Below are 26,991 nucleotides of genomic sequence, written 5' to 3'. Positions count from 1 at the left end.
AGTTAAACGAAAGAAAACAATTTTTTTTGGAAGTAACTGTACATGAGTTTTTATAAGGTTATAATTTTATCTGAAGTTTATATTTTAATTCTGTGGAGACATACCTTTTAAAATATTGTTTACAATGAATTTCGAAGAACTGATTATAGTTGTTTATTTTGATTATAGTTATTTATTTGTTTTGTATGTAGTAGTAATATACGTGTCTTTTGGTCTCTATGCTGATATAAACTGTGTTTCTACTATCAGTTATAGCCTATGGTTTTTCTTCTCATTTTTCTATTTTGTATGATATATTATACTGAATGAGTAAATGTCACTATTATTTTGAATTCTTTGTAAAATATGAAATATAAAACATGATTTTCAAACCTAATGTATTTTCTTTAACTGTGGTTCACATTTCGCAACAACTTAAGAAGTGGTCATTCTACGTAATAACTATTTGTAGTACCGGTAAATGTAATAATTAATACACGGTTACCATTAGTTGTAGGTACAATCATTAGCATTAAACATTATGGCAGAGGGAACATACATTTTTTAAAGAAAAGTTAATCTAATATTGTGTTAATCCTGATTTAGACACATTTTTCACAATACCAATCTTTTGAGCATTGTCATAGCCACATCCTCTGATAAGATCCTTCATAAAGATTAACTCATATTGCTGAATTTACTGATCAATAAAGAAAAATATTTGTAAAATTTACAGCTTTGAAACGTATGGAACCGTATTTATGTTTCAAAAATACATAAAACATTTCTTGTAATTATTTTGACACATTCTCAGCTGATATTAATTGCCTGAAAATAATTTTTAAAAATCAACGCAAACAACTTTAATTATTATGTAATACTTTAGCTGTGAAGTTATATGTGGATGAAAATTATACAAATTCTGGCAGGTTTCATTAATGTTTTATTATTATGAGGTTTTTTTTCTTGCAGCAATTGAATATTAAAAACGTAAATCGGTTTCAGCTAAAAATGCCCTACACTTAACTGAAATTAATGATAAAAACATATAAATACGTTAATGTGTAGTTCTTACTAACTTATAACAAACTTCTTTATCTTGGAGAGATCTCAGTTTCGCAAAAAACTTCGTTTTCAAAGTATAGTTATATTTCAATGATACATACAAACACACACATACATATATATATGTATATATATACATATGTATATATATGTATATATATAATTATTTTTCATGCATTAAGCACAATTTTACTCTACTGAAAATCTCTGTGTGTATTAATAAATGCTGATTTATCATTATTTGCTTGGTAATGGGAAACTAGAAGGAAATATATATATTTTTAATGAGGTTTGGATGGCCACTTCTAGAAAATTGAGAAAATGACAAAGTAAATACGAACCTTCGTACACACGTACTGATTTCACGTTACTTCTATGTAGGGACTCGGAAATTTCGTGAATTAATCTGGAATCAGGATAGAATTAAATGTTTTAAATGTGCTCAACCCATGTTTGCTTTTCCTTTGGCTGATTTCTTATCCTAGTTGATCAGCACTACCTGATTTACTTTTTTTTCTTCTCCTAGTTGGGCATCGCAGAGGGGTAGCTAATAACTATCGCCCAAAAAGGAACTCAGTGGAACAGTATAAATGTTTTCATACTAGCTTGCGACAAAATGAATGCGCGAAATTTACCTATCTCTATTTATAGGCCTATACAGACTGATAATACTGGCTGTGATTCGATTCGCCAGTAGTATAGGAATGTATGTCCGGGCACAGGCGCCAGGCGCTGGTGTCGGTGCCGGGTCAGTGACCGACCGACCTCTGAAGTCACGGCGGCCATCTTGGACTAAAAAATTCCTTAAAATTTCTCAGAAATGACTCAAAATGACTCAAAATGTCCCATTTTCCAGGGAAAAATTCCCGTCTCGAGGGAAAATTTACCGTTTTTAGATCTTAAAAATACCAGCGGGTAGAAATATCCATATTGAGGCTTAAGCATCCATGTCTACAGCTTCCGATAAGCCTCTGACGTCATAATTTAATATGTCATCATGTAATATGACGTTACAGTTGCAATTTCCGTTACGGCAGCCATCTTGAAAATCATTATTTACTATCCTATTTTAATGAAAAAATTAAAAAATTAATAAAAAAGCTATTTATGAAAAAATTTAATTTTTTTCATTAAAATCGGATAATAAATAATGATTTTTAAGATGGCTGCCGTAACGGAAATTGCAACGGTGACGTCTTATTACATGATGACATATTCAATGATGACGTCAGAGGCTTATCGGAAGCTGTAGACATGGATGCTTAAGCCTCAATATGGATATTTCTAGCCGCTGGTATTTTTAAGTTCTAAAAACGGTAAATTTTCCCTCAAGACGGGAATTTTTTTCCCTGAAAAACGGGAAATTTTTACAAATTTTGAGTCATTTTTGAGGAATGTTTAGTCATTTTGAGGAACTTTTGAGTCCAAGATGGCCGCCGTGACGTCAGAGGTCGGTCTGTCATTGATCTGGCACCGTCACCAGCGCCGGCGTCTGTGCCCGGACATACATTCCTATACTTCTTTCGCCTCTTTTTACTTTTCCGTCCCTGTTTCAGGTAAGAGGTTTAACAGATTTGGTAACCAACCTTGTTTTGTCTAATCTGGTATTTGTCAGTCTGCATTTATTGTAGGTCTTGTCCGCACTGGCCTGTAGATCATAAAAGACCAACTATAAAAATTTCCATGTTCACATATTATATAGTTCGTTAGGAACGCTGCATCTGCAAAGTTGTTGACAGCTCGTCAAGCATAACTTTACCGTCGTTACAGCCAATATATGACTGAAACACTGTTGATTCTTATACTGGAAAGCTTAGACAGTACTCTGTAATTTTTTTTCAATCAAACTGAAATATTCATGCACACAAAATTACAGATATTTGTAAATATGTACATTTGCACGAAAGCAAATCGCTGCAAATGTGGGATTGTATTATTGCCCGGGCATTTATTCTTTGGGTTGTCCCAGTACCTGAATTAGTTACAGTTATTTATAAACATTTCCCTGTATAACTTTCCACGACTAAATGCGCACGCACAAAAGCACAATAAACAATTATGAAGTCCAATTTCTAAATATTATTACATTTTCCAAGGGTTAAAAATGTACCCTTGTACAAAAAAGTCGTAATATAATATTATATTGCAATATTCGTAAGCGCGACAGTAAATATCCAGCTTTGTTTAGAAAAACGCAAATCATAAATTCAAAAATAACCATAACAATGTTTTGTAGAAATTTACTATATTTTCTCTAGTAATATTACGAAATATTTCTTGGCAACCGATTTCTAAAGGAATTTTGTGAAAATGTCCAAAAACATTTTTTTTCTGTGTAAGGAATACTATATTTAATTATAATAAATTATTTTTATACTACTAATTAACAGATTACTTCAGTTTACAAATTTGCAAGCTAAGAACACATATCCATGAACGATACGGAGTACTTGATTTACCTATTGTACTTGCACTTGGCAATTCTTTTATAAACTCTAAGTTTTAATACATACTTGTATTAGGTCCTCATTTTTTACATTTCGTTACATTGCCAATGTGTAGCAAGTATATGTATGTATGTACATCGTATTTTATTTCTTACGAAATATTTGTGTCTTGAAATAAATAAATATATTTCAAGAAACGCATCTCGACTACTGTTTAATTTTTTAATAAATGACAAATTGTTTAATGTTATGAAAATAGTCCTGCCCTATAACTCGTATATATATATATATGTGTGTGTGTTTGTATATATATATATATATAATCATGTTTATATATAAACATAATTCAAACCTTTGGTCACAAGTGTAATATTCGCATACATTATGTGGATAAGTTAAAATATTTTTAATTAAAAAAAATAGGTTTGTTCATAAAATGAAATGTGTGTGTAGGAAAACCCGCCAGAGTGACGGGGCTTATGTTATGGGACGTGTAAGTGCATGTCATCCTTGAACGTGACATGCAATAGATTTCAGTTTAACTGACCATTGGTTGTAGGATTATAATTTAAAAAAAACGTTATCAATGTCGTATTATCAGAATTCATCTCCAAAAAAATCCTGCTCTATATGATGCCTAATGAAGATTCCGGCTGTCCCGGGCACCGGGCTTCTAGTGCTGAAGCTCTGCTGAGTGGGTGTGCCTCGCCTAACCGTCCGCCCCTAGCTAGGCACGCGGCTGTTCTCCTCAGTTGGACACAGAGCTGGCAACACCGGATGAACACCTGATCCCGCCGGCGCCCCCCTTCCACCCTTCTGCTCACTCGCTGCCACGGTCTTATCTCTGTCTGCGATCTCTCGCTCTCAGCTCCACCCCAGAGCTATCTGGTGACCGTGATTCACAACCGCGACCTTGAAGCTTGCCCTTAAAAAGAGTACCCAACACAAAATATTTGTGTTATAATCAAGGTACACTTAAAATGGGAAAGCTACATTGAACAAATTAGTAAAAGACTTGTATCTTGTTACTTAATAAGACAACTAGCTACAAAATGCAGTAGGTATAAAATATTTAAAAGCTGCTAATGCATATTTCCATTCATACATTACTTATGCTATAATATTCTGGAGAACAAACTACCAAGAAGTAAATGCCATTTTTGTATTACAAAAAAGAACAACCAGAATAATACTAAAGATTCACAGATACATTGTAAGCCACTCTTCAGAAAACTTAGTATTCTTCCTGTACCTTGCATTTATATATACAATTTGGTGCTGTGTATTTATAAAAATATAAACATTTAATACAAAATAAATTCACAGATTCACACATACAATAGGTACATGGTATAAACTAAATTTACCCATGAAGCTAGTGAAACATATCACCACATCAAATTTAGAACATCATAAAGGAGAAAAACTATTCAATAACCTACTGCAGAATCTTAAAGAAAAAAAAATTTCAACACTTTAATCAAGGTGGTGTTTTTAATTTTATACTACAAAATTGTTACTTCTGTACAACAGAATATTTAAATAGGACGACTTAACTTCTTTCCTTAAAACTTTATTAATAAAAACAATTTTTTTCTTTCCTTTCCATTATCAACACAATTTCAATGTTTGCAAGATTAAGAAATTAGCATATTACCTAACACAATCTTTATCTCATCTGTATTACCATTTGTACCTCTATTTGTATATGGTTGGATCTATTTTTGACTGTAAAGCATGTATATGTATTACTGTTTTAATTTTATCTGTGTATACATGTATCTAAGTACTTTATCATTAAAGGCTGTGTTAGTATCTGTATTATTAACAACATTGTGATGTATTATTATTATTATGCCTGTACTTGTAACTATGCACGCATATATAAAATTTAACAGTTTTTTTTATGTTTCCCGTACCGTTATGTTTAAACATTTTAAACATTTATACGGTCAAACAACAAACAAAGATGGTGTACATACCAAAAAAATAATTTAAAAAAAACTATAAAAACTAGATAATCAAGAACACACTCTCAGAGGATGGTAATTTTAAATTAAAGTCTTTTTACACATTGTTTTGCAGATATAACTTGACGTCGTCCGGGCCTGCGGCCCCTTTGAGCCCGATATGACACCGCCCAACCACCATCTCTATTCAAACCTCCCGCTCGTGCGTGCGTGTGTGCGTGTGTGTCTAGCCCGGCAAGAGGGCGCTTAGAAGCAGTGCGGCGACCCCTAAAATTGCTACATTTAATATTAATTGTAAACCTTTTTGTTTGTTTTCATCCGCCTTTGCCCCAGTGCTGTGCAATCTATTTGTGTTTCTTTAATTTAAATATGTTACTTGAAATAACCACAGACGTTGCCCGGGCGGACCCGAACAGGCACGGACTTGGACGAGGGTAGGAATGTTTTTATATAAATTATCATTAAATAAGTAACTATTAACAAACTTTAAACTATCAGTAATTTTTATATATTTTTTAATGTTGATCTGTAATTTGCTTAACTTTCGCCGGGGCACGGAATCGTAGGATATAGTAACGGTAATTGTGTTGGCGCGAAGGGCGCCATGTTGCCACCTGCGAGCGATGAGCTCACCCCAGTCCATCTTCATCACTGACCGAGAGCAGACGCGCCAGCACCCCGGGGACCTCAACCTTTGTTCATCACTGACCAAGTAATTTCTGTATCGTTAATTCTTTTTAAATCGCTTTCGTTCGTCATCCTCGGGGCAGCTCTCGGTCAGCGGGCTGTTTAATTAATTAATTGCCTCAGTCGAGTAATCGTGTAATAAGTAAATTTTGTAGCATGGCCACGTGTGTGGACCATGCCTTCACCTAAGTCGATTCGTGCCTCAGGCTTTTTCTACCGTGAAACGTGTAACGGACGTGGAGATAACGTGTTAGTGAAATTAAATCTGGGAATGAATATAAATTGAGTATTTTTATTTAACCACGTGGTGAGTGACTTAGCCTAGGAGTGTGGCGTGCCCGACGCCTAGAGCGGGCCAGGTCTGGATAGGTAGGGTAGAAAGGGCTGGTAACTCGTCCCCACTTGGGCTACGTCACGCCCTGAGCGAGAGACTCCGCCGGGTCCACGTGCCCTTCCACGTGGTGGCGCCCATACTTAACATCTTAAAATCACCGGGAACGTGCGCGCAGCCCTCAAACTAATTCCATCCATAATTAATAGCTGTGTTGAAATGGAGTGGGTAAGTTCCACTAGCAAGGCTGGCTACTACGGGGGTGCAGATCGGGCTTACAGTAGCACCAGGAAAAATAAAGTGGTTGAGAACACCATGTTTAAACTATGAGCTGAGGTTGCAAGAATGCAGGATATACAAATAAATTAATTTAAAAAAAAATCTGTAAAGAAGCCAAATATATTTTACTCTTTGTAGTGTTATAAAAATACAATAACATAAAAACTCATAAAAATGATTTCAAAAACACACATGATTGACACACTGCTTAAAAAATGCAAAAAATTAAGAAACAACCACCATAATAGTGCAAAAACACTACCGTGATTGAGTGATTGTTACTTTACATTATTAGCTATTGGTACCTAACAATTAATTAGTTCAACACTGCAACAAAGTTACATTAAACTTGAAAACAAATGACTTTTTCTGAAGCTGAAGATTTAACTAAACGAACACCTGAAAGGATGAAAAACTAATAATAATAATAATAATAATAATAATAATAATAATAATAATAATACCACATCAGCACTTTAAGCATCTCATTAAATTACAAATTAATAACAAATAATTTACACCCTTAGCTGTTACAAAACTTTGTACTATGATGACAAGCATAAATACATAGTTAAAACATGTTATTATAAAAAAAGTTCTCCAAGAAAAATTTGTATCTTTTACTTAGATTTTCTTTTCACAGATATATAAATATAAGACAAATTGTACCAGCAGAGCTATTAAGAACATATTACAACTAAAATAGTTGTAAATCCTATATCCAGCCAAAAGAAACAGTAATTTACTTTCTTCTTATCAACACATATCTATGTCAGAAAATAATTCTGACATTCTTCTAATCTGCACATTAGAGATTACATTATCAACAAACCAGGAAATATTTTTTTAAGTTAAATTAATAATGAGCTCCTATTTATAATACATAAGATCATAAATAAGAATAAACATTTCCAGCTATTAAACATAAATTAATATCAGCATCATTTTGAAAGAAATTAATTATGATAGCACTACCCTAAACCTACCATCAAATAGGTAATAATAAATTACTTTCCCATTAAACACATTAATAAAAAAATTAGACAAAATTTAGTTGTGACACCATCTAATTATTGATGTCATGGTGTGTACGTCTTGGGAAAAATTCTGTTTTCCTTAAAAATCACACATTGTACGTACTAAAGGCTGGTGTGCAAGTTAAAAATCTAACATTTTTATCGTGCAAGATGATGTAAAAAAAAAGTTAAAATCATATTCTAAGTGTCAATGAAATAATAAACATTCAACTGTATAGCAACAGAAAGCATGGTATGCAAGGGACTTTTTCTGTTGGCAGCAGAAATTTATTTTAGCAGGAGTCTTCCAATATATTTCTGTATGTGAAACACCTAAACATGTATAGAATGATTTTATAAAAAGTATTTCAATTAAAATTTAACTAAAATTGATTAAGAATATTTACACAAAAAAACAAAAGGTTTAAAAGGCAGAGAGAAAGCATCACGTTTTTTATGCTCCATACTCATTTTGATGAAGCAGGTAACTCCTACCTCGCATCTTGGAGCACATCACAAGCATGAATAATCACGTAATCATAATAGCCCTGCAGGTACACTGTTTATGTCAAACACATAAGACATAGGAGTGATAGAAGGCCTTCTCTTTCTCACAAGGTAAAAAAAACCAAATTCTTAAACTACAGCTTTAGTTTTGTGTCTATTGGTTACCTTAACAGTAACTTGAAAGTGATATCACAGTACTAAGACAGTATTTTTTACTGCAAAAGGAACCATCATGTTACAACTTTTATAAAAATTTAATATGCAGATGTCACAGAATAAAAAATAAATTATACAACTGTATAGTGCTAAAACAAATACTACAAATACAAATAGACTATCAATTAAAAAATTCAATAGACAGTTAGACAATTCACATTTTTACCCACGACGGAACGGAGGTGTATGAGTTTAGGGCGAGAGGTTGTTAGTGTTTGCCAAAAACAAATGTTCCCATTTATCTCCAAAACAGTTTGACTGATTTAGATATGGTTTTCTGTAAAAGGTTTGCGAATTATTGGTGATGGTTCTTAGATAGGTGTTATAATGTTAACTTGCCAGAGGATGCTTAATAAACATTTTATATATAAAATTGGATGTTGTATACATGACGTTGATAAACTCCAACACTGTTTGACTGATCGCCATAAAAATTGGCACATTGAAGTGTTTTTTCATGGCCAAGGTTTTTATGCTAGCCATTTTTTTTTTTGTAACTTGCCACTAGATGGAGCTGCAGCTCATCAACTTCTAAACAGTTCAACCGATCATCATGGGTAAACTAAAAATCATAGGTCATAGACATACAAGCAGTTATTGTGTGTCATTTCTGTATGTCCAGCATACTGTCATATAGCGCTTTACATTTTGCTTTAACTCGCGGACAATATATCACCCTGTGTTCAGCCCGGGTAATGCAGAGTACCGCAGCTAGTTTACTATTACGTTGTTCATATAATTATTTATTCTTACACGAAAATATAAAATAGTTGCAGTTTGCAATATCTACAAGGTATTGCAATTCAAAACTTCACTCTCAAGAGAAAATGGTGTCTGCCGCATGGGGTTGCAATTAAAAAAAAAAGTAATTGGTAAAATGTAGGGGTATAATATTTTGTAAGACACCAAACATACAGGACAGACAAATAGACAGAAATTTAGATAGTAACAAAGCAAATCTCTAAAATATTTAAAATAAAAAGCATTTTAAAAAGGTTGATTTTGTCACAAACTGTCATATAAACAATTATGACTTTTCTTAGTGCTTCCTACCTTTATGTACCTATTTGCTTCTTGTAGAGTTAGACACAGCAATAATGTCAAATATAGGTACTACACATATTCACCTACCTAGTGATATAATCAGTCGGGCCTGCCATTCCCTGCCCCGAAAGGAACTAAAATTTTGCAGTTTTATGAGTTTGTGACTAAATGAAATTGCATTGGGTACATAAAAAATGTAGTCTTTATTGATATAAATTGGTGCATCTCTACGAGACACATAATAGGTTTTCTATTCTGCTATATTTTAACTGAAATTGGGAACAGAGATGGCAATGGCAGCCCTGATGGATTTTCTTGGGTTTGTCTTTATATTAATAGGTAGGTGAATATGTGTAGTACCTATATTTAATATTATTGCTGTATCTATCTCTACGAGAAACAAATAGGTACATGAAGGTAGGAAGCACTAAGAAAAGTAATAAATATGTAGTTAGTTATATGACAGAATTCCTGACAAATCAACACTTTTTAAAATGCTTTTTATTTTTATCTTTTGTTGATTACTTCCTTTTAGTCGGGGGTTTTACAAAAATTTTATTTAATCCTTTTTCAATAACGTTTATATCAATTGCGGGGTATTTTAAAATTTTTAATTTTGCTTTTTTCACCTATGTATTTTCAGCTAGAAAATGTATTATTTGAAACTACAATGATAAAAGCAGAAATACTAGAGTTCAAAATATGCTTGCACAGTTTATTAATCCATTACATTACCTCTACTCAAATTTTTTTTTTTTTTACCACTGACGAAGCTTATATGGGGATTGAAAACAATCTTAAATAAAATGATATATAGCATGTTTCAGCACACAAACAGAATCTAAATTGCTTAATGGAATTTTGGAGAAAGCTCCTACTTAGTGAAAAAACTATGGAGTTCACTTGAATAACATTAAAAACCTGTTTCTTCTAGAACACAATTTTTAATTATTGTAATTCGAGCTTTAAAATTTTACTTCTTTCCCAAGTTTTTATGACTTACGGGCTTTTTCTGAAATTCTAACATGATACCTCCGTTGCATTTTTCATTTTGTCACCAATATTTCCAACAGCTATTCACTAAGTATAATTTAATGGATAAATATGCACAGAATGTTAAAAAAAATATTTCTGTAGTTTACATTGTAGAGCAGCTAGTATGAACAGTTTGTGTCCAGATGGATTACATAGAAGACTCTACAAAAACCTTTTTTTTGTATCAATGGCATAGTGAAATATCAACCATATTATTGTATTTTTGTACGTTACGTGCCATGTGTTTCCAGGGAAAATGATCTATGATTGTGCAAGGCAAATCTTTTATTGATATACCCACCCTGTTCTTGATCAGCTGGCATGAATAGCACATCCAAATATACAATTAGACAAAAGTTAGGCATGGGCATTTTTAATAATTTTGTAAATTTTGGAAAAATGTTGTCCAAGTGTTTGTAATAATTATTAACCACTTGCACGACCATAGTGACATATGCTGCTCTACAGTACCGTGACATAAGAATACAAGATATATTCAGCAAATACGCATTTCTAAGGCTGGCATTCATGATAGTTTTGGTTGTAGATCTGCAAACACAGTTATGTGAAAGACAAGGTCACCTCATAAATAGTTCACCATTGTAACAAGGTTCATGAAAGAATTCTTCAAGATCCACGATGATGCAGCCGTTTGTGAGACTTAAAAAATTTGGAGTCCCATAATGGAAGCGGTAACTTGCAAGTCCAGCTCTGACTAGCGGTGACTAGGAACAATACAAACACAAAATCATTAGGAAAAGGCAAAGCAAAAATTGCTTTTTAATACATTATTAGCTACAAAACAGTTTTATAAAAATATATAGTGTGTAAACTTAATTTATTTGTGACTAATCTGCCGACAGCAATTCATTGCAATCTGTAGGCACACATAATTTTCAAATGATAAGCTGTTCCTTGCATCTAGGGACTAAAACAACTAGGTATCTGTTTAGCGATAGTTAGGGAAGGGAATTTTTTGGTACTTTCAAGTAGCATAAAGCGGTATTTTCATATTAAGTGTTTTAATGATTTCGCAATAGTTTTCTCATGATGTATAAACAATTTTAACCTTCTGATGCTTCCAATTAAGTGAATTAATAAATGAGGAAGTGTTTTTTTTAATTGAGGAAACAACATAATACATAAGAAAACTTAGTAAATACAGTAACATTTCAGTTATTGCAAATAATTACAAAAAAAAAGTTTAAAAAATTCACAGACAACCCTTAGCAAATACTTGTAAAAACAATGTAATTCATTGAAACACTTGGCGAATAATATTTTATCTTTAACATAATGTCTATGTCTGAGGAAACAGAAGTTTAACTTTCAAAATAAATTGCAGTGAACATTTCAACATTTTCTTGTTTCAAACGATGACGCTTATCTCTTAGAATGTTGTTATAGTTAGAAAAAAACCTTTCACAGTCAACGTTAGCACATGGTACCCAAACAGACTGCAAAGCAGCACGAGCAAAGTCAGGATGGTACACTGAAACCGCCATAAGGAGTGAAACAATGTCAACAGTTTGGTTTTCACTCAACTTTGTTTGCACAAGGAACTGCAGTTCCTTGTACCCCTGAAGTAAAATGTCTTCACATCTTGGAGAGCAAGAACAATTTTTTCAACTTTTTGCCGAGTTCGGGAGAGATGCTTTCGAGCACAATTTCTGAGGGATCAAATACAGCAACATTTTGATATAATTTCTGAGAAGGATCACCTGCCTTTAATGACAGGAGTTTTGTTGATGTATGTGATGCTGCTGTCACCAAGGCAGATGTGATTTTCCCTTTGAAGACCATTTATTCACAAGCAATCAAGAGCTCATTTACTTTCTGCTCAAAGTTTCCACTTGTAGCAAGCTGCAAAACCTGCTCTATTTTGTGGATTTCACCACTCAGTGTGTGACTGCAAGGATATGATGACCCTTCCAGTTTCTTGATAAGGTGTACAGTAGCCTCACACACTTCTTTTACAAAAACTGCCTGGATTTTCACACACTTAACATCATCCCTTGATGCAGTAGAGAGTAGTGTTGTTGATACAGGAAATTTCATCAAAAATTCAACAATGGCCTCAAGATTGTCGGCGAGTTAGGAAGTGGAGTCGTACCAGGAAGACCACCTTGTCAACACTGGCATTGGAAACAGGGGAATGTCCTCACAACTAAATTGAGCTTGTGAGCCCAGCACTGCACAATAAGCACATGGCCGGCCATGATGTCTTTTAGTGTGTCAAAACACTTTGCCATGTATCTGGCCGAGTCTGAAACAAGCGCTAACACGTTGTCAAAGTCAATATTGTACTTCTTTAGGGAATCCAAAATATCCCTGGAGCAGTTTTTGGCATTTGCTGTTTCCAGAGTATGGACATCACTAACAACCGTATCAATTTTGTCACTGCTATCAATTACTTTAAATAGCACAACAAATACACAGCTTCCTCTTGAGTCCGTAGTTTCATCACACAGAATTACTAACAGTTTGCTTTCACCTTTTCTCTTACTACATCATCTCTCTCTTGCTGCATTGATTGCAGATGCTTTTCTTTTAGTACTCTTAGACAAGGAATATCACCAGCACCTTCAACAAACACGTTCAGGAAATCTTTCAGATGCGGATTTTCAAGTTTTTTTTTAGCGGAATATTTGCCTTCAGAAAAGTTTCCGTCACTCGTTTGCCGAGGTATTCAGCCGTTTTTTCCTTCCTTTCCGCACTACTGAAGCATGTAGCGATCAAAGTCTGTAATTTTGCTTCAGGGCAACCTTTTCGTGCACTGATGTGCTTGGCAGATTTTAGGTGTTTTTCTATAGAATCTTTACGCTCCCACGCAAACTGGTCCTTGCAAAATTTGCACATTACGGTGAGGCTATCCGAGCAATAGAAACCGTTTTTCTGATATTGAAATGCCCTGTCGCGAGCACTCAATTTATTGTTCGGCATTTTCGATCCCTATTCTCACTTAAAATCACCTTTGGAATGTTTTTAATTCACCATGATCAAATCACCGATATTTGCCAGCAGTACAAGACAATTTGTTTATTTACATCTACATATGTACGTGCGCTAGGAAAGTTTTACCGTGACTGCTGTCTGGCAGGTGCGCACTGCGAAGGTCGTTTTACTTCCGAGATGGGTTGCGAGGGGGGTAGTGAAGTGTGTTGACTATGAGGGAGGGAAAGCTATTTTTAGAGTAGAGCGGCCCGAAAGATATTCGCCTAGCAACACAGTGACGTCATCCTGTCTGCATTCCAACCACCTGCATCTCTCTTTGTCACTATTGCCCTCTTCTTTATCAAGTCACGCTTGGCCAAGCCAGTCTGCATCATCCCGCCCCTCCCGCCGGCCGTTACATAAATACAGTGAAACCTTGCTATTACGAGAGTTGACAATGGCAAGAGAAATCCTTGTAACTATGAGTACTCGTAATAACCGAACATAGAAAATTGAAGTCCAAGTTAGATTCCTGAACTTTCCAAAAATGTTTCAATTTCACACCATATCTCGAAAACGGTGCACTTTAGTGAAAAATCAGATAGAATAAAAGTTGTAGCAAATTAAATTACGAATAGAATAAGTCTCCATGAAATCTTTTGTATCTACGACGGTTTTTGTTTTAATCACGAATGAAATGGTTCGACGTAATGGCCGCGCTCTGAGACGTGCAGCTAAAATAATCACCATGCCCTGCATGAACAAGGAGAGGAGGTGGATGGGAGAAAAATGGGCGGGGAAAGAGGGAGGGGAGGAGGGGAGGAGGGAAGGATGTCTATTATCCACTATACTCGCTGCATAAGCTGAAGCTGTTTCTGAAAGGAAATACCAGCGTGTGTAGTGGATTTCATAGTATGGCACAGCTCAGACGCTGTTGCAATGAGACTAGAAATTTTCCACAATTCAAGGATGGATTGCTACAATACATGCACAAATTGCTGAAAAATGGTTGCAGTGTCATGCATGAAATATTGTCATTAAAAGCGTTATGCACGGGAAAACAATTTAGTTGATGCAGGTAGTAGGCCTAAGTGGAATATAAGCTTCATGCGTCACAAAAACCTGTCAAGATGGACAAGAAAATTGCTTATGTTGGAGGGGGAGAAATGGTCACGACAGCTCACACGTTTATTTTTAGATTTCCCCCTCTACCGAAAGCTAGACAGAAACTGTCAAGGGGGGGGGGGGAAGCGAAGGGGAAGGGAAACTTGTCGCCTTCAAGTGATAGCGCTAAACAGAGAGAGAGAGCATGTTGTTTGTCATCACCAGTCCCCCCCCCCCCCCCCCCCCCCGCACATCCTTCTTCAACCGTCCCTCTTCAACTTGCTAGAGACCCAGTCCGCTGACGCGACGTAGCGACCACAGACCAAGGAGAGAGAGAGTAGCGAGTAGCGACACATCACGCGCAACTACCCCCCCCCCCCCCCCCAATCGCTCCTCTTGCTGGCTGTGTTTACTACGTGAAATTTTTCTTTCTTTCTTTGGAGATGCCATTCAAATCATCGTACTTACGAGAGGACCGACAAAGAAGCACTCCTAATTACAAGTATGATTTACGTAGTCAAAACTGACGGTGCATTACAAAATTGTCGTAATTTCGAAGGTCTCGTAGTAGCGAGGTTCTACAGTAGATAATCCAGTTTTTCCACACCGTTCGCATTGTGATTTTATTACCCTGTTGCATTTGCCATCAAATACCACAGATTTGTAATTAAGTGTATGTTTAAAACTGTTTTATTAACAATAATGTGCAAGTTTTGCTATTTTTCGTGACTATGCTATATTTTGCATTTTGCCTGAGAATTCACGAATAATTCACGACCGTGAAAAATTCCCTTCCCTAGCGATAGTAGATTCTGTTTTTGGGAAAATTCATCCAAAATTTATAAAATTATTAAAAATGCCCATGCCTAATTTTTGTCTAATTGTATATTTGGATGTGCTATTCATGCTAGCTGATCAAGAACAGGGTGGGTAAATCAATAAAAGATTTGCCTTGCACAATCATAGATCATTTTCCCTGGAAACACATGGCACGTAACGTACAAAAAATACAATAATTTGGAAACTACAGAAATATTTTTTAACATTCTGTGCATGTTTATGCTTAACCAACACAGTGAACCAATCGAATGTGTTTGACATTTGTGCCAGATACGAGAATGTTAGTATTTGAGCAGGTTCTAAATTTGAGACCCCTCCCAACCATACTAAAGCCATGAAGCAAAAGGCAGATTAAGAACATTGTATCCTGCTAAAAGAATGTCTTCCTGAAGGTTGCTGTTTCATTTGTAATTTGCCTCTCTTCCTGGTCAAACACTACTAATCAGGTAATTTCTCATCTGTGATAAGAAAATCTTTATCCCTTTAAAATTGTTTTTAGGCCTTAAGAGACATTTTGCAAACTAACATAATTTAAGTATACATGTAAAGGCCAACTAGCAATTACGTAGTGCAAATTTTGACAGTTGATGATTCATACTTAAGCTATTTGATTTACACATGTTCTAAATACAAGCTTTCATGTATTTACTATAATGTACTAATAAAAATAAATTATAACAACAAAGTATAAAGTTATTTTAAAACTATAAAAACTTTAAACTGGCACACTGGCAAACTGACACATGAGCTGCAAGGAAGCTAATGCAACTATTTCTCCCAGTCCAATATAAAACATTCTTACATGAAACTGTACAGAACTGGAAGACCAAAATTAGGCTGACAAAAAGTGAATTCATAAAAAAAAAGGTTAAATCAAAAGTTAACATTAAAAAAAGATAACTTTTTATACAGCTACTAAAATGTTGCACCACAATTTACTGTTAATACAGTACTTAAAATAAATAACTACAAATAAACGATGAATGCAACTTCTCAAATAAAAGGGTAACTAGGTATATAAAATAATTATTTGCAAACACTAAAAAGAATCCTTATACTATAACTACAACTCTGGTGGATTAAATAACAAAATTTCTTTATATTTACAGTTGTAAAACATGGCAAGTAAATATTAAATAGCACATAAAGCAGTCAAGAATGTTACTCTACATTTCTAGCCCCCTGTGATTTACACAATTTTCTAAGCAACTTAACACTTAATAATATTGCTAATGGTAACTATGGTGAAGACCTTACACCTTATTAATTATGGTAGAATCTGTTAAATAAAAACAATGGTTGTGAAAACATATGGTAGTGTAATTAATATTGAAACATTGAAACATTTAGTTTTGATTTTTATACGCAAATTTTTAATGAATATGAATGGAATGAAACATTTTGGGCTAAATAAATATTAGTGTAAATAACAAATGTTAATTTGGTTTATATGGAATTCCTGTACTTTGTATGTATCAGTACAATAATATAATTTATACAGTGTATATATAAATATATTACAGTTTTTTAAATTTCTATAAAAATACTCTATTCAAAATCAGTAAAATACTGTATAAAAAATTAAATCTCATATGTATTATACTTTAGTAAGTAAATAATTTAAGTCAAAGAAATTATGCTGTGGCATTAGTAAAGTACATAATTAAAAACAGATAAAGTTCATTATGAAAGAATAAAAAATATTTTCTTCAGTGATAAATGTTTTATAACACAGCAGATACTATGTTGACTAGTACAAACTTAAAATGTGTTTTTTTTTTGTTTATTAATCCATAGTTATCTGACTACTACGCACATCATGAGATGAAGCAGTCGTGATGATACACACGTTACCAGTAACACAGACCATGCCACCCATTGACTAAATGACTCCATTTCAGACCACTGCACATTATTTAATACCAAGTTTGATACTTAAGGCAATACTGAAGGCACTTGAACCTTAGCTGATTTTACACACATCAAAACAGATACACTTGAATATGCACACACACTCTCTATACCAATAATTAGAGCCAATATTAAATGTTTTAATTTTTTAAACGATGTTGTTTTTAAAATGGAAAATTTTTATATTTTCATTTTCACAAATTTGTAGAGGTGAATAGGAATGGCATTTTTACTTCGGGACGGTATTCGGTTGGGAAAGATATCGGATGATCAGGATCGGGAGCAACAGCATTGAAATTATGACACTTAACTTGGTATACAGAAAAAAAATATTAACCATTAATATGTCTCTCAAAAACATCTCATCCATCCCATACACCAATAGTAGTCTAAATGATATCAAGTTAACAAAAATAAAAACATTGATACATAAGAACAAATAGTAAGTAACACATAATGGAAATAAAAATAAATATACTATTACCTACTACTTATTTCCCAAAATTTACTTTTGATCATACATGATGACCAACTGCCAAAATTTAAAACTGCTCTGATGTTTCTGAAAGAAACAGGAATTTATGGCTTAAATATTTTAAACCAACATGGTGTCTTTCAGTTTCTTTGATAAAAATGGAGTTTTGTGTCTTTTCAAATGTGACGTGTTTGGCAACATTGTTAATTACTGCTTTCATAAAATTAATTTTTAAACATAACCTAATGATATGTTAAAAATGTTTACGTTAGTAAAAAGTACAAAAATATTATTTAAAATATGTTTGATCACAATAAGTACTTTAGTCAGAGTTTTTTTTTTAACAGCATTTATGAATGATGGTTGAATTATGTTTCACAGATGTTTGTTTTTGTGATATCTTTGTGCTTTGTCTGCTCAATACATGTGCAATGTTGTGGTTTGTTACGTGATGTAGATTGTGGTGAAAATTTAAGCATATAATGATTTATAATAAAAAAAAATTAGTTTGGTGGAAATTATTACTATTAAAAAATTTGTTTTTCCAGATGTATTATCCCGGGGACAAAAATTATTTTCCCAACGTTCAGGAATGGTCTCTTTCCAGACTTTTACCCCGAGATTCTGGATCCCATCCACCTATACAAATTTAGGTTAGTAAGATAAGAACAATACTGAAAAAAAAACACACACACACACACACACACACACACACACACACACACACACACACACACACACACACACACACACACACACACACACACACACACACACACACACACACACACACACACACACACACACACACACACACACACACACACACACACACACACACACACACACACACACACACACACACACACACACACACACACACACACACACACACACACACACACACACACACACACACACACACACACACACACACACACACACACACACACACACACACACACACACACACACACACACACACACACACACACACACACACACACACACACACACACACACACACACACACACACACACACACACACACACACACACACACACACACACACACACACACACACACACACACACACACACACACACACACACACACACACACACACACACACACACACACACACACACACACACACACACACACACACACACACACACACACACACACACACACACACACACACACACACACACACACACACACACACACACACACACACACACACACACACACACACAGAGAAGAGTGTCCATGGGTGTGTTTTTTTTTTACACAAATCTACAGTTTTACACCAAACTCAATAAAATTTTGTACATTGACTTTCAAAACATGAGGATGGTCACTGCCTACCTGAGATTTTAAAAAAACTACCCCTATACCCTTAAATGCAGTCTCTTCACTGTGAAAGCCACTGCAATGCCGGATACTTCCTCTAGTTGAACATAAATGATAAAATAAATCTTTCTATTTGATATTTTAAAAAGAGAATATAATACATCCATATTTTGATATATATATGAGTTTGGGGAAAATTTACATGGAACAAAATAAAAACCAACAAGAGTTTAGGATTTTAAAGTAAATATATATCACAATAAATGAAGTATAATTGAGGGCATAATATAAATTAATTTTAATCATGCACATTTTATAAATAATAATATGTGTATGATTAATATAGAATATTAAACAGAAATTTTTCTTTAAACTACTTGTTCCACACCTTTGGTACCAGCAACTTACTAACATAGGGCTATTCAGAGAATTTTGAATCTTTAGGGATAAAAATATAAAATGTGTAAGTTGAGTTTCATTTAGTTTAATTTACAATTTACTTGCATTTGTTGGGACTATGGCTCACTGTAACATATTACTCCTACCAATTAGGGAAATGGCCACCTTACATGTTATACCTCAAGTTATGACAGGTCGTAGAGTAAATGTTAGCAACTTATCTGGATAACAAATCAGCAGTTCTTTCTAATATTCCTTCACCATTCACAAACACGTATGTATTCAAAAATAGGTTATCTACATTTTCATAAAATCCCTGCATGAATAAGTCACACACAGTATTTTGATCATTACCTACTGCTCACAAATTATAATAATCAAGCATTTACTCTGCAAACAGGTTTGCTGAAGGCTAAGTTAACAGCAACATTTTCCAAGCATAAGAATGCAATCAACATAAACTGGTAAAAGAGTAAAATAAGTATGGAAGATATGAGACAGTACAGTAAAATCTCGTTATAACCAAGTCTTATAAAGCAAGAGATTTTGTTCTTTATACTGAAATTTCTTTAAACTGAAATATCCCAACGTACATATACTATTCCCATGAGAAAAACATTAAATAATTTCAATCTCTGTAAAAGAATATACAGTAGAATCTTGTTAATCCGTGATGCGCTAATTCGGGAATTGAATAATCCAGGACGATTAAAAGTGCAGAAAAAAAAAGAGAAGTAAAAATTGTCAGCGCTTAAAATTAACGTCACGCGGGCCCGCGGCCGGCAAACACTGCAAGCCATCGTGTGGGCCGCCAAACTCTGCAAGGCTGTTTGTACCGACCCTTTGTGTTGCCCCCCTTTCAGTTGTCATATTTGTCACTCTTTAAACTTGAGGGGGATGTCCTGACTTCTGCTTCTCGTCTCCTGTTTGTTTGAATTTTGTTTCACGTGCTGCTGAATTACTTTCCGCCTGCCAACGCACGGCAGGCGCCTGGCGAGTGACGTGTCTGGCTGGCATTCGGCTGGACGAATAGGGGAGACGCCTACCCAAAATTTATGTGTGCTAGATCAGCACGATCTTATCTTTCTCTCTTCAGCTGTTGGAAATGACCTGAACTAATGGCAAGGCAGTGCCGTTTTTTTAAGCCGAGACACTAATTCGAATACGGCCCTTACGTGTGATTTTTTTGTGCCTTTGTTTACTTCCTACAAGATTTCCATTTTTTTCTTTTGAAGAATACTGTTTCCTTTTTTTTTAATTGTCCATGATGATAAAAATTAAACTGAAACTTGGTTAGAAAAATAATAAATGCATAAATAAATACAGCACGTCACTGAAAATCACTGACGGCAACAAAATGTAAACAATCAATAATGGAAACGGAAACCGAACAGACCAAAGACTGAAAGATATGTGCAGAAGATGGAAACCATTGAGTCGCTGATATTGCCATTTTTAGCGGCATCTAGTTTTCCAGTGAGTTAACTTTGTGTAAGTTTTTCATAAATGTTGCCGCTATGGAAAAGCCGTTGGCCGTATCTCGCCACAAATAAAATAAGTGAAGTGCGCACATCTAAACATACAGTTCCTACTACTAGTAGTGTATTTTTTAAGTCTATGGCCGCGAGTAAAAGCAGTTGGTCATATCTTGGGTAGAAAAAAAGAAAACAAATGCACATCACACTTTGCAATGCCATTTTCAATGTAAATAGACAACAAAATAAAGCCATTGAATGCTTGAATCATTGATATTATGCCAAGAGAATGACAGTAAGTAAATATTTTGACGCATAGACTAAATATTCGGTAAATGCGCATGATATTGACGAAGAAAACCGGTAAAATTCTTTCGTTGTAACGAAAATCTATTTCGTAAATTTGAAATATTTTAACCTTGTATGTGTACAGTCATTGGAGAGGAATTTCAAATCATTCCTTAAAGTGAAATTATCGTTAATGTGAAGTTCGTTATATCACTATTTTACGGTAATTCCCAAAATTTTAGTCAATGGTCATGGTACAAATCTGCCAGTGCAGATGGGAAGACAAAGAGAATTTGACACCTAGCTTTCAAACATTTTTTCAACATAAAAAAATTCTACTTCATAAGCTGCTAATGACAGACCATTTGGAAAAACCAAAAGCAACAGGTAAACTCAGAAGAGAACATTCACGATACTCACAAACCACCAGCAGCTAGAAAAACCTTAATCAAGAGCCACGCAAATAAAAAACAATCATACACTCAAAGACTCCAAATAAAAAATCCTAAAGTTTACCAGTAAATAAGAAGCACAGAATTTCTTGAACAAGTCACGTCTCATGCGTTACAAATAAATATGTATAAACCCACCAATTTCTTTTGGAATGTTGAGTAATTATGTTGAATGCCATTCCACATACAGCATGTAATAATGACTAGATTTAGTCATGTTTAAGTTAAAATTAAAACACATCTATGGCATCTCATCACTTACCAAGAGGCACCTTTACAAAAAAAAAATCAGAAAATGAACAGGCAAGTAGGTATCTTAAGAATACCATGCATCCAGATGTTTTCTTTAAATTTCAAGGTAGCACTGGTCTAATGACCACCTATTTCACTTTCTCTAACAAGTCATGAATTTGACATGCACCCATTTGCAGATACCAAAGAAGTACGGATGAGTTTCTGAAGCATTAAAGCTTTAAGAATACCTTGTGTTTAATGCTGTGAAGAGAACAGCAAAACACCACAAATCTTTTAGTACAATGTAAGCAAGAAACTATCCCAAGTTATCAAATTCCAAACTGACACTTCAAAAACATTCATCATAGAGCAAAATTATTTATAATCAAATTTATGACATAATTTGTGTCTAGTACAATATGTACTTCATAAAATTCTACTTTAAAATTAATTTAAATAAGTTTAGTTGGCTTGAATTTAGTTTGAAGGCAGCTTTTATAATACTGTTTATATTTTATGCAAGACAAAGGCTTAGATGTGACTAAGGCATGTCACAGATTGTGCACACAGTTGTACATGTTGCCTTGAAATTCATTTCATGAGACATGAAGTACCACCAATCTCGTGAAGGCAAACATGTGTGTTTCCTTTTTACAATTTCACCAACAACATGCAAGAATAATTGCAACAAAGTATCAGGTCTGTAAATGTTTGGGTTTACAGGCTACACACAATAGGCTTGCATAGCTGCCAGTCAAATATGCTTTGTTACAAACTATCTTGCTAAAGGCACCTGACCACATAAATGCAACTTAGAGAAAAAAAAGTCATTAATAAAGGTTTTTCACTCTTGTTTCAAGCAACCTTCAAAAGTTTTTTTTTGTACAATGGCATAATGTAATATTCATACTGAAAAGTTTGCAAATTTGGACTGAGTTGCCAACAAAAACAGCAAAGCGGTGGTTGAAAAACTAAAAACAAGATGCGTGGTCATTAGACAGCCATCAGGTTGTCGTCGGTAAGGATGTTAAGAACAAGGTTGCCCTCTGCGACCTCGCCTTCAGCCTTCCCCTTGCACATCAGCTGCGCCTGAATGTGCGAGGGCTCGTGGTTCCTCGTGGCTGGCAGCAGCACCTTCCCCAAGAACCTGTCCATCCACAGAGTGCGCTGACTGTACACCTGGAAGGAAAACCAACAAGCCAATGCTCAATCACCAAGGAGTATGGTGCCTAAGGCTCCATGTCATACACCATGGTTGTCATTTTGGTTTTTGGTCGTAGCAATCATTTGAGGGCTTTTCAAATAGCTTCTCTTGCATTTAAATTTTTGTCTCAAATTTTCTCGACATGTGTTAACAAAATATTATCTAATGGTGTTAAAAAGTCATAAGAGTGTTCATAGTTATGATTATGATCACTAGCGTGACATCTTACAGCTCGAAAAAAAATTCTTAGTAAATATATGGTCAGGAAACTTATGACCGAATTCAAATGCAAAGGAACTATCAAATAGTAATGACACTAATGAGTTAATGACAACAAAATAAAAATTACCAATTCAGCATATGAGACCAAGCTTTAAGATATTTGGCATGTATCAAGTCATTTTTTAATATTAACATTAAAAGGAAACATTATTATACTTGTAAGAATTTAGGTTTTTGTTATTTTCATTATAAAAAAAAAGATTTGTTACAAATATTGCTGCATAATAAATTGGCAGTCAAATTCACATTTTCAATGTTTTGAGGTACATTGAGCAAGCCGATGTTACCTGCTAGTTCACTAGACATACTAAAACTACTCTAAAATAAAAGAAAGTAATTTTTTTGGTGTAAAAATTAAAAACAAACTGAGATAAATTACAATTACATCATGAAAAAAACTCATGAAACTGTAAAAAAATTAGTAAATTACATGTCCCTACCGGATGCTGAAATAAAATCCACACCAGGTTTCCAAATTATTGACCTTTTTCATTTGACTTTCGATCTGGGTTGAATCCAATTAACTCAACTTGGCTCAGCTCAACCAATTAGGACCCAACTATCTCTAAACTTTATAAAACTGTAATCAAAACTTTCAGTGAGCAGAATAATTAATAAACATAGGGTCGCCACTGATCAGTATTAAAAAAAATTAAAAAAGAATTAAATCATGGACAATAATTTTTACACTTCAATCCTATGAGAAGTAATGTAATGTATGCTGAACAACTTACCACAATTTCTATCGGCTTCTCCGTTTTCTTGCGGTAAAATACAAAGGAACAGTTCCATTCTGGCTCGCTGGTGTTCATGGCGACTGGCGTTCGGAACGTTTCACCTTCACACTTGATGCTGCAGTATGGATTCACAGCTAAGAAAAAAAAAAATGTTTTTTATAAGCACACAATTAAATAGTAGATGAAAAATACAGAATGTCCAGCAAAAACACAAAAAGAATTTCCATACTCTTCCAGGTCTTTGATAATATTTTTCCTTGACCAAAGCAAGTCATACTTTCATAGACAACAGCCAGTATCAATTTTTATGCTGCTTCTTAACTTTGCCATAGTCAAAATGAACTCACAGATTTTTAAATATTGTGACAAAACTATTTACATTAACAAAAATCCTAGAGCCCATTGTTATGGTAAACATGCCACCACCGGCAAGCAGGTCATGCTGCAGTGTCAGCACCGGCAGCATCGTCAGGGCTGATAAGTGGTGCAGTGCTGCAAATTTGCGTGGCCGGCCGCCACTGTAATACGGGGCAGGAACCTGGAACTTTTTGAGAATGCCACAGACTCGAGGTTACAAATAAGACAGCCACATTTAGACATGGGGCTTTTTGTCGGGTGGTTCTCAAGACTGAGCCCTAGCTGTGCTTCGGTACCTCTCGCCCTCTCAGTCCGCCTTGTCGAGAAGCCTGCTGTAGCCGCAAATCAAAACAACAGTGAAGGTGAAAGTCTTACTAAAAATGTGTGATACAAAAGTAGTTAGGTTACACACATAAGATGTGTTATTAAATTGTTAACTTAACTGGAGATTCTTTCAGAGATTTCCGGGAGACAAAGGAATTGATATTGGCTGGCATTGAGGCCACCAATGGGTAATGAACAAAACTACACTATGCACAAACTGATGTTCCATAAATCACATTCAGACATTCTATGTATCATACACAGATTTCAGCACCACATGCCAAACACCACAAATCTGCTCAAAAAGATTTAAAATACTAACATGGCAAAAATACTGAACCTAAAAACAATATGTATGACATTTATCTAACAATTTAATTTAAATTTTCTGACCTAACACATATTTTCCTGACTATCCCCGATTTTTCAAAATTTTTTGATAATTCAGGTTATTCCTATTTTCTCTGCTGGAGGATAACCTGAATTTGATCATTGAAATGAATTCTGAAATATGAACACATTAGATTTAATATGAATAAAAGCTGGAAGTATTTGATTAGGCAATGAATAAATGAATGAAGACTTGAACCTCTTGAGCCAACTATGTGGATGGGAAAGTGGCGGAATGCATTGTAGTGGTAAACTAGAAAACCCACAGGTGCATTACATTGACCATCACATTTCCATTCAAGAAAAAAATTGAGGTTTGACCCCGCTGGGATAGCGAGGCGGATAGCCTTGGTGGGAAGCAAGTTATGTTACCACCTGAACACTACGGCCTCTTTTAATTATTAAAGAACTGAAATTGAAATGCATATCCGATACCAGTTATTTGTGACACACAGACACCAAAACAATTACTAAATACGGCCAGTGTCTGTTGAAAAAACGAAAACTGCTAAGAAAAACTTACCCTTTGAGTTTGTGACAAATACATACATGTGAACATTTCAGCCCTCTTCAACTGGTTTGCCGACACTATGTTGACGACAGTGACCCACTGTGGACCCTGGGTGCAGCACCAGAACACTGGCAGCTTCGGCACATCACTCTTCAGTTCCCTGTCAGCACGATAAAAACACCATCCCACCTCCACCTTGAATAACCACACACACACTGACAAGATCGGTAAAACCTAACTCGACCGTGATATTCTATGACTAAATGTAGAGTTCTGTGCAAATGTTGATTATATAAAAACTAATAAACCACATAGACGAACAATTTTTATGAGATGAGAAGAAAATACCAACAAAATAAATTTATAACAAAGACCAGACAGCAAGACATACAGAACATGAAAAACACACACAGACCACACAGAAATAAATATAAAACACTCAAATTTCCTGTTATTTTATGACCTTTGTCATGAGTAAAGAACACAAGATTAGCACACCAATATATTTATAAAAAAAAAAAAACAATACAATTTTATTTTGAATATGAATGTATAAATATAGTCATTCTTATCAGTTAAAACCAGAATAATAAAAATAAAGAACAAACTTTTTAAAACATAAGTTCATCTCCCTACTAGCAAATTACATATGAACTAAGATTAACAAAATCATTTTTTTACATCACAAATTTAGTAATTAAATGTGACTTAAAAATTAATTGGTACCCCTGTAAATTTATTAATTAATTTTAATCTTTTAATCAACGGTTCTGTTTTACTAACATTGTTAGAATATTTTCAGATGTATATGCTAATTTATTTAAGTTTGATTATGAAGAAATATTTAAAAAATGAAATGAATAGTGTTGAATATTGCCATTTTCCCAAATAAGTACATGCTGTAATCTCAAATAATATAATTTTTGTGATTGATGCATCATTACCTAGGGCAATGTTTTACAAAAATGCAAAATTTTGGATTTTCAATTTTTGATACCTTGAATAATAGAGGCACCGGGATATCAAATTTTAAATCTCTATATGAAGAAAATTGCACTACATTATACACTATTCTTATTTCAAAAACAGAACATGGACTTTGTTACTGGATGCAAAATAAGAACTAAAAACATCCTCCCGC

The 26,991-nt window shown here is 34.4% G+C and overlaps 2 protein-coding genes across 6 annotated transcripts in view; one reads left to right on the top strand and one right to left on the bottom strand.

Annotated features, from left to right (window-relative positions):
• Window positions 1-6,430, top strand: part of LOC134544837 (uncharacterized) — a 30,742-nt gene extending 24,312 nt beyond the window's left edge. Inside the window, exon 3 of the mRNA XM_063388519.1 lies at window positions 5,577-6,430. The gene's annotated coding sequence lies outside the window, so the exon portion shown is untranslated. The remainder of the gene's footprint in view (window positions 1-5,576) is intronic.
• Window positions 6,431-19,426: 12,996 nt separating this feature from the next.
• The window catches only part of LOC134544770 (calpain-5-like), a 40,552-nt gene continuing 32,987 nt past the window's right edge, over window positions 19,427-26,991 (bottom strand). For 4 of the 5 annotated variants that reach the window (XM_063388514.1, XM_063388512.1, XM_063388515.1 and 1 more), the window contains 3 exons: window positions 25,889-26,010; window positions 24,266-24,402; window positions 19,427-23,224 (listed from right to left, as the gene is read on the bottom strand). In XM_063388514.1, the coding sequence (XP_063244584.1) occupies window positions 23,039-23,224; window positions 24,266-24,402; window positions 25,889-26,010 (445 nt within the window). In that variant the 3' untranslated portion in view covers window positions 19,427-23,038. Of the gene's footprint in view, window positions 23,225-24,265; window positions 24,813-25,888; window positions 26,011-26,991 lie in introns of those variants that run through there. The other variant, XM_063388516.1, reaches the window with a different exon arrangement.

The sequence above is a fragment of the Bacillus rossius genome, chromosome 1, assembly GCF_032445375.1.
Source record: "Bacillus rossius redtenbacheri isolate Brsri chromosome 1, Brsri_v3, whole genome shotgun sequence".
In the NCBI taxonomy this organism is placed as follows: Eukaryota; Metazoa; Arthropoda; class Insecta; order Phasmatodea; family Bacillidae; genus Bacillus; species Bacillus rossius.
Note: the sequence above shows the minus strand (reverse complement) of the source record. Positions and strands in the feature narration are given on the sequence as shown.